The 12,318-nt window shown below is 46.5% G+C and overlaps 1 protein-coding gene across 1 annotated transcript in view; it reads right to left on the bottom strand.

Moving 5' to 3' along the window:
- The window catches only part of LRP5 (LDL receptor related protein 5), a 109,617-nt gene that overhangs the window by 21,486 nt on the left and 75,813 nt on the right, over positions 1 to 12,318 (bottom strand). The window contains exon 8 of the mRNA XM_051966639.1: positions 1,672 to 1,888. Within this exon, the coding sequence (XP_051822599.1) occupies positions 1,672 to 1,888 (217 nt within the window). The remainder of the gene's footprint in view (positions 1 to 1,671; positions 1,889 to 12,318) is intronic.

Here is a 12,318-nt window from a genome sequence, read left to right as displayed (position 1 = left end):
GGAATCCTGGGCTCCAGCTTTGGTCCCATCGGAAGTTCCAGGGTCCCTCCCAGCTCAGGTGTTCTATGTTCTATGTTCTATATTCCACGGTCCCTCCCAGCTCAATGTTCTATGTTCTATATTCCACGGTCCCTCCCAGCTCAATGTTCCATGTTCTATGTTCCACGGTCCCTCCCAGCTCAGTGTTCTATGTTCTATGTTCCACGGTCCCTCCCAGCTCAGTGTTCTATGTTCTATGTTCCACGGTCCCTCCCAGCTCAGTGTTCTATGTCCTATGTTCCATGGTCCCTCCCAGCTCAGTGTTCTATGTTCTATATTCCACAGTCCCTCCCAGCTCAATGTTCCATGTTCTATGTTCCACGGTCCCTCCCAGCTCAGGTGTTCTATGTTCTATGTTCCACGGTCCCTCCCAGCTCAATGTTCTATGTTCTATGTTCCACGGTCCCTCCCAGCTCAGGTGTTCTATGTTCTATGTTCCACGGTCCCTCCCAGCTCAGGTGTTCCATGTTCTATGTTCCACGGTCCCTCCCAGCTCAGTGTTCCATGTTCTATGTTCCACGGTCCCTCCCAGCTCAGTGTTCCATGTTCTATGTTCTATGTTCCACGGTCCCTCCCAGCTCAGGTGTTCCATGTTCTATGTTCCACGGTCCCTCCCAGCTCAGTGTTCTATGTTCTATGTTCCACGGTCCCTCCCTGGGGGAGGGAGCTCTGATCCATTCTATAATTCTATCTCTCCTCAGTTCCCAAACAAGCGCGGGGGTCTGGATTTTGTCTCTGCTGTTGACCAAAGACTCTATTATTTTGAGAAACCGACGAGTTCTCTGGCTTCCTTCAGACCGACCCCCATCTCTCAATTTTAATCTGAGTCCCAGAGCTCAAAAGCCACGGTTCTTCCCATCATTCATGGGGGCCAGCCCTCTGCAGGGGGCTCGGGGAAACCACGCCCCTGCCTCCACTACAAGCCGGGAATGAATGAAGGAACAAACGAATGAGTGCCTGACTAGGTGGCCGTCACTTTACACACGGACGTGCTGTCTCAGAGGGCATCGTTCTAACCTAATTCTCACTTTGCCCACTTGCCTCGAGCATCCTGGAGTCCCAGAGAAGACGCCTGGACTCGGGCTGTGTAACTGGGGCCGAGCCCCTGGGCCCCTCAGGGCTCCGGGCGCCTCCTGCCTCCAGGGCTGCCTGGCCCCGGAGCCCCCTAAGCCTCCAGCGTCCAGGTGGGTCCTTACACCCCCCACTCTACTCGCATACGAGCTCCGTGAGAACAAGGGGAGTGTTTTTGTCTTTCCTTACGCCCCTAGTCCAGTGTCTGGCACACAGTAGGCACTCAATAAATGCTTGTTGGTACTTGTGGAATCGGCGCCTCCAGGGACGAGGAGTCAGGACCCCTCAGGAAGAGTGAAGCATGAATGAAGCCCCCCTGATTATTTTTCTATTTAAACCTGAATTTTCACACATTAAATTTGTACTGGAAGCTGAAGGGAGATCTCCATTTCCCATGATGCCCCAAGATCATATAAGAGCTAGCTTGATGCTAAACACTTCTCCAGGGCTTAAAGGGACCACAGATCCTTCCCCTCCCAGGCTCCTCCCTCTCCTCCTCTCCCCACCCTGAGGCTCCTCCCCCCCACTTCCCACCAGTGGGCACCCACTGCCCCTTCTCACCGATGACCTTGGCCACGTTCACGGCTTTCAGCCCCATGAGGTCGGGCAGCTGGTCAATGATGACGTCTCGGTCAGCCTTGACCTTGTGGACCCGCTCGATGCTCCTCCGCTGCCAGTCGGTCCAGTAGATGTAGTCCCCCAGCAAGGTGAAGCCGAATATGTGGGGGAGCTTGTCTTCCAGAAGGGTTCTCCTGCGGGTGCCGTCCACGTTGATCACCTGGAAAAGACAGAAAGCCGTCGGGGGACGCCAGAAGCGAGGGGCACCCCCCCTGAATCCGGCGAACCCGTAGGATGCGGCTCCCGGTTCCCAGAGCACAAAGACCAAGTCCCGGCCCTCGGGGACACATTCCCTAGTGGGGGGACATGCTCCCTAGTGGGGGGGACACGGTCCCTAGTGGGGGGGCACGCTCCCTAGTGGGGAGGGACACACACCCAGACCAATATGGATGATGTGCAGGCAAAGGGATGCTCGCTTCAAGACGGAGAGTCTGTTAACAAGTGGGGGAGAGGAAGCAGGGAAGACTAAACAGGGCGGGTGGTTCACAGGGCACCCCGGGATGCGGAGGGGAGGAAGGCGTCTGTTCTGGGCACAGGGGCCCACCTGGGCAGGGGGATGGCACTTCACTTCCAGGCCACTGGATGGAAATAGAGTGTGGAGAGATTAAACAAGCAGGAAATGGGCCCCACAGCCTGCGGCCTTAATGCCCAGCTAGAGGGTTGGTATTTTATCCTAGAAGCAAGAGAAGGGCCGTCCCCGGCCTGGCGTCCACAGTGAGCTTGGTGCTTTGGGGAAGCAGGCGGCGCTGGGGGAGTCTCTAGCAAGGCCCAGAGGAGGATGCTTCCTTGTGTCCCCCCATCTTCCACGTCCGCTCGTCACTCACGTTTGGTTTATCTGATTATTGCTCAGAACACATGAAAGGCAGTAAAGGAGCGAAAGGCAGAACTGGATTCCAGCGCCACCCTCTCCCTTACTACCCATGGGCCCCTGGCCAAGTCACTTAGCTTGGATGCTCAGGTTCCCCGTTGATACAATAAAAAGATTTCATAAAGTGACGATCGAACACGCCACACTTCTGTGTCCCTGGATAGGCTGGGGGAGAGAGACTGGCCGCAGGGGCTCTTCTCTGGGATGCCCACTGGTCCGGCTGCCCACTGATCTGGACGCCCATTGGTCCAGGACACCCACTAGTCCGGCTGCCCACTGGTCTGGCAGCCCACTGGTCCAAACACCCACTGGTCTGGCCGCAGGGGCTCCTCTCTGGTACGCCCACTAGTCCGGCTGCCCACTGGTCTGGACGCCCATTGTTCCAGCCGCCGGCCGAGACGCTGCCAGGACACACACACACTGGAGACTTCATGGCTCAGTCTTTTTGGTGACAAGTCAAATGGAGATAAAAACCACCCGTGGGGGATAAAACCACAGTCCAACATCAAAACCCAGTTTAATGACCTGGTGGAGGCAGGAGGGGAGATAAGGTGCGGGTCTGTTTGGAGATGAGCACAAATGTTCTGGGCGAGGACACTTGAGCTCCCCGGCCCTTTGAACAGAGGAGATGAAAGCCTCCCGGCCGCCCGGCTCCAGCAGCTGGATCGGATTTCAGCTCGTTTGAAAGAAACAAATAATCCGAGGGGAGAAGGAGCCTTTGGACCCGAGAATAACAAAAAGAGGGAGTCGTCTCTGTCCGGGCCAAAGCTCGGGATCCGTGTCCTCTGGGGAACGGGCACCAGACTGGGGAGGCGGCAAAGAGCTGGGAGGGATTTCAGGGGAGCCCGCGGAGAAGGTCGGGGGGGCATCCTGGGGCTGAGCCTTCTGAGCTCAGACACACAATGTCAGGGTGCCTCAAAGTTTCCCTCCCCGGCCTATTGGGGGAGGAAAATGCAACAAAGCCTCCCTAAAACCTTATTAATATGAAGGTCAGCCAGAATTATCATTCTTATGTAAGCAAAAGATAATTGCCCCGGGAGATAAAGGATCAAAGCATGGGAACGGGCAATTTTCAAAATAAAGAGATGCAACCTATAAACAACCATACGAAAGACGGCTCCAAGTCCTTAATAACAAGAGGAGTGCAATTTAGAACAATTCTTGGGTTTTCACATCACATCAATCGGACTGGCAAAGATACAGGAAAAACACGGCAAATGGCGAGGGGCCGCCGAGAGGGCGGCAGAGCAGCCCAGCGCCGGGGCAGTGGAGCCGGCCGAGAGTACGGAGAGACGGAAAACCCAAACGTGCATGGAAGGAGAAAACACCGAGATGTCTCGGTTCTTTGACTCGGCAATGTTTAATTCCCGGGCTTGTGCCTTTAAAGGTGATTACCAAAATACTGCTAATGGGACTTTTGAGGAACTGGGGTCCCTCGATTAGAGAATAACTGACAAATTGTGAACGATAAACACATTGTAATTGTATTTGTAAGTCACGTATATGAAGGATTCAAAGAAACTCAGGGGGGCCTTTTGAGCTGAAACAGAGGGAAGTAAACAGAACGAAGAGAGAAGAAGGGCCCAAATCACTTCCAGGAAAACCCCAGTGAGTAGAGCAGAACTTGAATTTCCACCTGCAGTGTTCCTCTGGGGGACCGATGGCAAAGCGAACTCACTTCCTTTGATAGAGTGGACGAATATAGGGGCAGGATAACAGCCCATGGCAAGAGAGAGTCAACAAAATGGGGTTATTTTCTGAACTGTACCTTATTGCAAGGGAGGATTCATTAGATCATTGGGAAGCAAGAATGATGTAAAAAAAAAAAGCATCAGGAAAACATATGAGCACACACACATACACACACACACACATGGCAGAATAGAGAACTGGCCTTAGAAGGAGGAAGATCTAGATTCAAGTAAAGCCTTTTAGAACACGCTGGCTGCGTGACTCTGGGCACTTAACCTCTCAGTAACCCAGGTAATTCTCCCTTTAAAAAAAATTATAGTATTATATTTTTCCAAATCCACATAAAAATAGTTTTCAACATTCACTTTTGTAAGGCTTTGCGTTCCAGATTTTTATCCCTCCCTCTCTTATCTCCCTTCCCAAGACAGCAAGTAATCTGATATAAGATAAATTTGTGCAATTCTTTTAAATGTAATTTCCCATTTGTCATGTTGTGCAAGAAAAATCAGACCAAAAGGGAAAAAAGCATAAAAAAGACAAACAAATGAAAAAAGCAAAAATACCACTCTTTAATCACTATTCAATGTTCCCTCTCTGGATGCAGATGGCATTTTGCATCCCAATTCTATTGGAATCGAATCCAGGCAATTCTCAAAGAATACCGGGCTAGTGGATGCTGATAGGGAAGATCTTTTACGTCAGTGAAATCACAGATTTGAACCCGTAACAAAAAAATAAAAACTATAGATAGATAGATTTACATCTAAATATAAAAAGGAGAGCTACTGGCCACTGAAGAAATCACATAGATGACATGTCATGGGACTGTGGTGTTGGAAGGAATCTTAGAAGTCATCAAGTTCTCCTCATTATTATACACACACATTTTGCAGATGAGGAAACTGAGGTACAGGGAGGTTATGTGACTTATCCAGGGTCACATGTCTCTTTATAAAAATTATTTTAAATTTTCATTTCACTCAATATTTCCCATTTACATTTTTAACATTCACTTTTTAAAAATTCTGATTTCGAAATTCTCTCCTTTGCTACTGTCCCTCCCCCACCCGTTGAGAAGGCAAGCAATATGATATCAATTATACATGTGCAGTCATGCAAAACATCGCTTCATATTAGCCATGTTGCAAAAACACATACGCGCGCGCACACACAGGCAGAAAAATAAGGAAAGGAGAAAAATCTGCTTCAATCTGTAGCCAACATTCATCAGTTCTCTGTCTGGGGGGCGGAGAGCATTTTCTAAAGGTCACACATCCCTTATGTGTCTGAGGCAGGATTCGAACCCAAATCCTCCTGACTTAAAGCAACTGCCTGATCCGTTATACCACGGCACCTTCACTTACAAGCTGGGTCCCTAGAGATGAGGAGGATGTCACTGAGGGAGCAGGAAAGGAAGTCAGCTCAAGTGACTCTTTTGTTGCATTTACTAACGCTCTGGCTTTCAAAAAAGCCACAGGGGAGTCCCTATCCCTGGGACCATCTGAGTTGCACTTAATGAGCCCCAGTTCGGTTTCCTGGCACAGAACTGCGTGCTGCAGGGGCTTCTGAGTCTGTATGAGGCGCTTCTCCCTTCCTGGTTTGAAAGCAGTGCTAATGGAGAGCCCCGGAGCCCTCCCAGGTGCCAGCTCTGCCCATGCACACCAGCATCAGACAGAAGCCATTCGGTTGGAGAGTGGGGGATGGAAGGGACCCTAGAGATCCCGAGTCCAAGCCCCTCATTTAACAGAAGAAATTTTTCCAAGGAAGTTTGCAGCAGAGCTGAGATTTGAACCTTCCAGAGTCAGAAATCTCCCAGGGCAAACTGAACCAAAGGTGCCCCCAAGAAACCGTTGTCTCTGGGACTAAAGACATCCTCCTGCTTCTAAATGCCAGCTCTGTGGGAGTCCATCCAAAGCTCTTCTACCCCCTGCATCCATTTGAAAACAACCCTTCCTGATCTCGGGCCACAGCGATTACTGGAACCGATTAGCAACATGTTGGCTGGGAGGCTTGGAAAGAATCAGGAATGCGAAGGATGGCTCTGGGCCGGTCCATTTCACGAGAAAACAAATGAGCCTCCAACGGTCGCTCTGTGAAACATCTCAGTGCACCTTGACAACATCCAACACATCTGGCAAAAATAAAAATGGGTGAAACAAGACTTCCCCCTCGCTTGTTTGTGACGTGGGACATCTGTCTGGAATATGCATGCCTTCGATCGCTCAGGTCTGGCCTGAACATTTTCATGGGGGCGTTAAGTCCTTTGGCCGCCTGAATTAGCAGGTCCACCCCTAGCCTGACCTTTTAAGGAGACCTCTTCCAAAAGAGACTTGTTTCTTGAACCATATATCCCAAGAAAGCTCTAACTGGATAAACAGTCTCTCAACTTAAATCATTAAAACATCACGTCACTAAATAATTTTTTAAAAACCCTACAAGAATACAAGGAGATATTTTTCAGATCTGAGGGTGGGGAAAAAAATTCACAACTTTAAAAAATGGAGATGAGAAAAGTCAATAACTTTTTTTAAATATAAAAATTTAAACTTCTGCATGAACAAAATCAATGCAACTGGAAAAAAAAAGGAGAAAAAAAAACTATTAAGAAAAAACCTACCCATATACTTTTTTTTTGGCTGAGGCAATTGGGGTTGAGTAACTTGCCTAGGGTCACACATTCAGGAAAGTGTTGTGTCTGAGATCAGATTTGAACTGAGATCATCCTAACTTTAGGGCTGGTGCTCCAGCCACTGTACCACCTAGCTGCCCCTTACTCCCCATACCTTGGATAAAGATTTGTTAGGAAAGAAATTTTGGGAAATACAGAAGAGCAAATGAAGCTTTTCACTAGTTTGAAACAGAACTATTAGAAATTGGTAAATTCTTGGTCTTTATTTTCAAAGTGACCCGAGTGTAAGAACTATTAACAGCAAATATCAAATCAACTAACTACTGACCTAGTCAATAGCACTGAAAAAAGTCTGAATTCCCTTTTCACCCTGTTAGCTCTATTTCAGATGTTAGTGGACTTTTGGGTTCAGCCCTGACTTGCTCTGCCCTTCATTCTTCTGCCCCATAAGTGAATGTCTTTTTCTTTCTGGACCTCAGTCTCCTCCTCTATAAAATGAAAGGATTCTCTCTTCACTGTCTAAGTCTTATTCCCACCTCTTCAACACACCAACTGCCCTCAGTGCATTCACTCAGAGGGTACAATGCTCTGTATACAGTAGGTACTCTATAAGTGTTTGCTGAATTTGCTGCTTTTGAATTCTTTATTACAACATAGGCAAAAATCAATGAGCTCCAGTAATAATCTTTGCTCAAGGTTGTCTCTGTGCTTACAAATGCCACAGCCCTTCTCTGTTCTGTCTACATCCCTTCCTTTTACTTCATATGTGTCCTATGTGTGTCTATTTATATACATGGTGCCTCTCCCATTCCACTGTGAGGTTCTTGAGGGCAGGAGCCCCCAAAGCTTAGCCCAGTGGCTGGCACATGGTCAGCTTGATAAATCCTTAAAGACTGATTCAACAATCAAGAAAGAAATCTATATTATACAGTAGCCATGTTAATATTGTTTTAGATAGATGCACATTTACATATATGTAAGCATGTATATGTATATATGTGTGTGTAGGTTTATGTATGTATGTATATTGTGCAGATATGGAGATATATGTTTTTGTATATATTTGTATATGTATATATGAACATATACATGCTTATCTGTAGTCTGCTTAGAGGAGGAGGAGGCTGGAAGGGGGAAAAAGAATAAAGTAAACCATGCCCAGCAGAGAACAAAAGAATAACCTACAAGAAAGCAAAGATGGACAATCATGAATATATTATCTCTTCTATTATCATATATGCTTTCTTGAAATGGAAATTTATTATTACTCAATTTGAATCCTCTTTGATGTTCTGCTGGGCACACGACAATGGTCTGGGTTTTTTTTTTCCTTTTCTTTCTTTTCCTATTTTGTTTTTTTCTTATTTTGAATTTAGTTTTAAATAAATATGTTCTTTAAAAGGCTGAATCCTTTCCTCCAGAAAGTTTTCTTTGATCCCTCCTCTCCAGCTTGTAACCAACTTTTCCTCCTCTGTGTCCACATAAAACTGTGTAGCTCTTATAGCACTATCAAATACCTATGGTCATATGGGATTCTATATTGGTTTTCCTTCTAGAATATAAGCTGCATAAAGGTTAGGATTAGGGTTAGGATTAGGGTTAGGGTTCATGCTCAATCTGGTGCTCACAGAAGGGATTCATATTTTAAATATGGGCTACACTAATGGACCTGGGAGAATCCTTTCAGCTTGAAGGAAGCTCTCTTCCTGGGGGCCAAAGATGGGGCTCCTCTGAGAGACCTGAGTTTAAAGGCTTGGGAAGCACTCACTGGGTTAAGAGAAGCCACTTTCTCTGAGGCTTCTCAGATTCCAACAGAGGGGGGAAAGTCACTGGCTCAGCACCTGTTAGCTCTAGTACAATGAAAGCTGAGACAAAGACCCACGTCGTGAATTCCAGTATCCTCCCGATGACGTGGGAGGACTGGCCGTCATGGAACACAACAGTTGCTGAAAGACTGACTTGGATGATCCCCCAAGGGATAATGGAGAAGGCACAAGAAAATGAAAAAGTACAGAGGAGAACACTAAAGGGAAGGAGCGTAAAAGAAGGGATGGTCACAGAGCAAACAGGACACGGGGATAACCACTGGACATTCCATGGACTTTATGGGTACCCTTGAAAGGATAAGAGAAATCAAGGAAGGTCCTTAGTACACTGATCAAGCGCCCAGTGGAAAGCCAGTCAGGAGAAAAGGAGGAGGGCTGCATCATTAAAGGGACACACACATCAGTGAGAACACAAGTTTGGATACAGTGAAATGCATTGGACATGGGGCTAAGGGGCTCCTTATTACCAAATAATTATGTTCTGAGAAAGATACCCCAAAATGATATTTCTCCATAGCATAACCAAATTTGTTTTTACTGACTTGGTAAAATAATTGAATTGTGGTCCTTTCAAAAGAAATATATATTTCTTCAAATATAATGATACCCCCGAAAAGTATCCAATGCTTTAAAAGTCATAGTTTTCTTCTTTGTGGGGCTAGAGATAGAAAGTCACCTCAATAATTTAGAAACACCCAACACTTAACTGATAGGGTTCCTACCAGGCCTATACTCTAAAGAAATCAAAGAGTTGGAAACTGAGGCAGTGTCCATCCATTAGTGATGGCTGTATGGTGTATGAATGATATAAGAGAGGGTGAAATGGATGGTTCCAAAGAAACCTGAGAAGATTTATCTGAACGGATACAGCGGAAAGTGAGAAGATCCAAGAAAACAATTTATAACAACACGTAAAATAAACAATTCTGAAAGACTTAAAGAATTCTGATCAATGCAGCAATGAACCATGGTTCCAAAGGGCTGATGATAGAAAATGCAGAAAAAGATACCTTTTTGGACATGGCCAATGGGAGAATTTATTTCATTTAACTGGGCATGTTTGTTACAAAGGTGTGTTTTTTCCCCCAGAGGGAAGGATAGAAGGAGAGAGAAAGAAAGAAATGTTTAATAACTGAAAAAAAACCTAAAGTTAAATTTAAAAATTAAATGGGGATGAAGTGTCCCAGATTCTCAGAAACCCCTTGTACGTTATTTCCTACCCAGACAAACCCAACTCTATTTAATTGCCCCGATGCTATTTTCTCTCCGGATGGACATTTTTCACTTCTGCAGATCTGTTAGGTTTCAGTTTTTGCCTTCCTCTGCTTGTAGGTGTCAGACCATGGGAACACCAATATATTTTTATCCACCATAATCCGTTAATTCATCTCAGGTCACTTACTCACACTCACCACCGCTGCTGTGGTTCCCCACTTGTGTTATATTATCTGAAAGGGGATCCCTGTGACGACAGGCTGTCCATCAATGGAAATCAGCTGCTAGAGGTTGGACCCAGCCCGCAAATGTTCTGGCCGACGTTCCTGGCAGGGGGCCATGCCAGTTGGGGGGGGAGGGCTAGAAAGGATCCCGGGGACTTTCAAAGGGGAGAGTGCGAGGGGCTCGAAGGGGATGCTCTTCTGTTCCCTTCCTTTAATCCGATATTCATTACCAGAAGGTCTGGGCTCCTTTTCTAAATAGCAGACGTGGATTTCACCCAGTCCCGATGCTCAAAGAAAGGGCCAAGGGAGACAAAAAGTCCAGCTCAAGCCTCTAAGGATGAATAATGAATGATCCTGGTCCATCCAATGGAGTCTACCCATTTTCTTCTTCTGAACTTACACAGTTTCCTATGAAACTGTCCATCAATGACGAGGTGGGAAAAGGAGGGAATAAGCTTTTCTACAGTACCTACTATGTGCTAGGCACATAGTAAGAGCTTTTTGTAAATATTTTCTCATTTTCCTCTTTGATCCTCACATTAATCTGGCCAGGAAGATGCTATTATCATCCTCATTTTAAATAGAAGTCAAGTGGCTTTCCCAAGGTGACACAGCTGGCAAATGTCTGAGGCTGCATTTGAACTCAGGTCTTCCTGATTACCTACGTATGAGCACCCCGGGCCACGATGACCCAGTAGAGGACAGTGGTTCCGCTTTACTAAGAAGGAAACCCAAGGGCCAGCCCTGGGTCATCGATCCACCAACAGTGATGATCCCCCAGGAGGTTATTAGGTAGAACAGGAGTGCGCCCTGGTTTCTGCCGTTGCACAAGTTACAGCTCCCTGAAGTCCGGCCATTAGTCAGTCCGCACGAGTCGGGGAGGCCCCTGCTGTGGGCCAGGCCCTCCCAAGTGGGGGTTACACAGAAAGGCAGAAGCTCACCCCTCCCTGGGGCTCACAGCGGTGACCATCATGGGGTACAAGGTGGGGATCGTCAGCAGCGGGAGGACACCGGCCTTGTGGGAGACACGGAAAGGCCTCTGGTTCTAGCTGGACCTTGAGGCCCGGAGGCAGAGGTAAGATGTTGGAATCTTTACAAACTGTTCTGTGTTCCAAATGTATGTTGCTGCTGCTCTTGTTCTAGTAAGAAAAGCATTCCCCAAAGTTACGCTATTACATTATATGGATGATATTTTGGGGTGTGCACCTGAGGAGCGAATGTTAGAAGCATGTCTACAAAAGGCCACGAAAACACTAAGAAACTACAAACTTCATATCACTACAGAGAAAATTCACAGGCGTGCTCCTTTTCAATATTTAGGATATGAAGTCTACCCTAAGGCACTTACAGGATCAAAACTGTCCTTAAGAACAGAGAGGTTGTGTCAGATTGGCTAAGATGACAGGAAAAAATAATGATGAATGTTGGAGGGGATGCGGGAAAACGGGGACACTGATGCATTGTTGGTGGAGTTGTGAACGAATCCAGCCATTCTGGAGAGCAATCTGGAATTATGCCCAGAAAGTTATCAAACTGTGCATACCCTTTGATCCAGCAGTGTTTCTATTGGGCTTATACCCCAAAGAGATACTAAAGAAGGGAAAGGGACCTGTATGTGCCAAAATGTTTGTAGCAGCCCTGTTTGTAGTGGCTAGAAGCTGGAAAATGAATGGATGCCCATCCATTGGAGAATGGCTGGGTAAATTGTGGTATATGAATGTTATGGAATATTATTGTTCTGTAAGGAATGAGCAGCGGGATGAATACAGAGAGGACTGGCGAGACTTACATGGACTGATGCTGAGTGAAATGAGCAGAACCAGGAGATCATTATACACTTCAACAACGATATGGTATAAGGATGTATTCTGATGGAAGTGGATTTCTATGACAAAGAGACCTAACTCAGTTTCAATGGATAAATGATGGACAGAAGCAGCTACACCCAAAGAAGGAACACTGGGAAATGAATGTGAACTATTTGCATTTTTGATTTTCTTCCCGAGTTATTTTTACCTTCTGAATCCAATTCTCCCTGTGCAGCGGGAGAACTGTTCGGTTCTGCAAATATGTATTGTGTCTAGGATATACTGCAACATATTTAACATATAGAGGACTGCTTGCCATTTTGGGGTG

This window comes from Antechinus flavipes, chromosome 6 (genome assembly GCF_016432865.1).
Source record: "Antechinus flavipes isolate AdamAnt ecotype Samford, QLD, Australia chromosome 6, AdamAnt_v2, whole genome shotgun sequence".
Lineage (NCBI taxonomy): Eukaryota > Metazoa > Chordata > Mammalia > Dasyuromorphia > Dasyuridae > Antechinus > Antechinus flavipes.
Note: the sequence above shows the minus strand (reverse complement) of the source record. Positions and strands in the feature narration are given on the sequence as shown.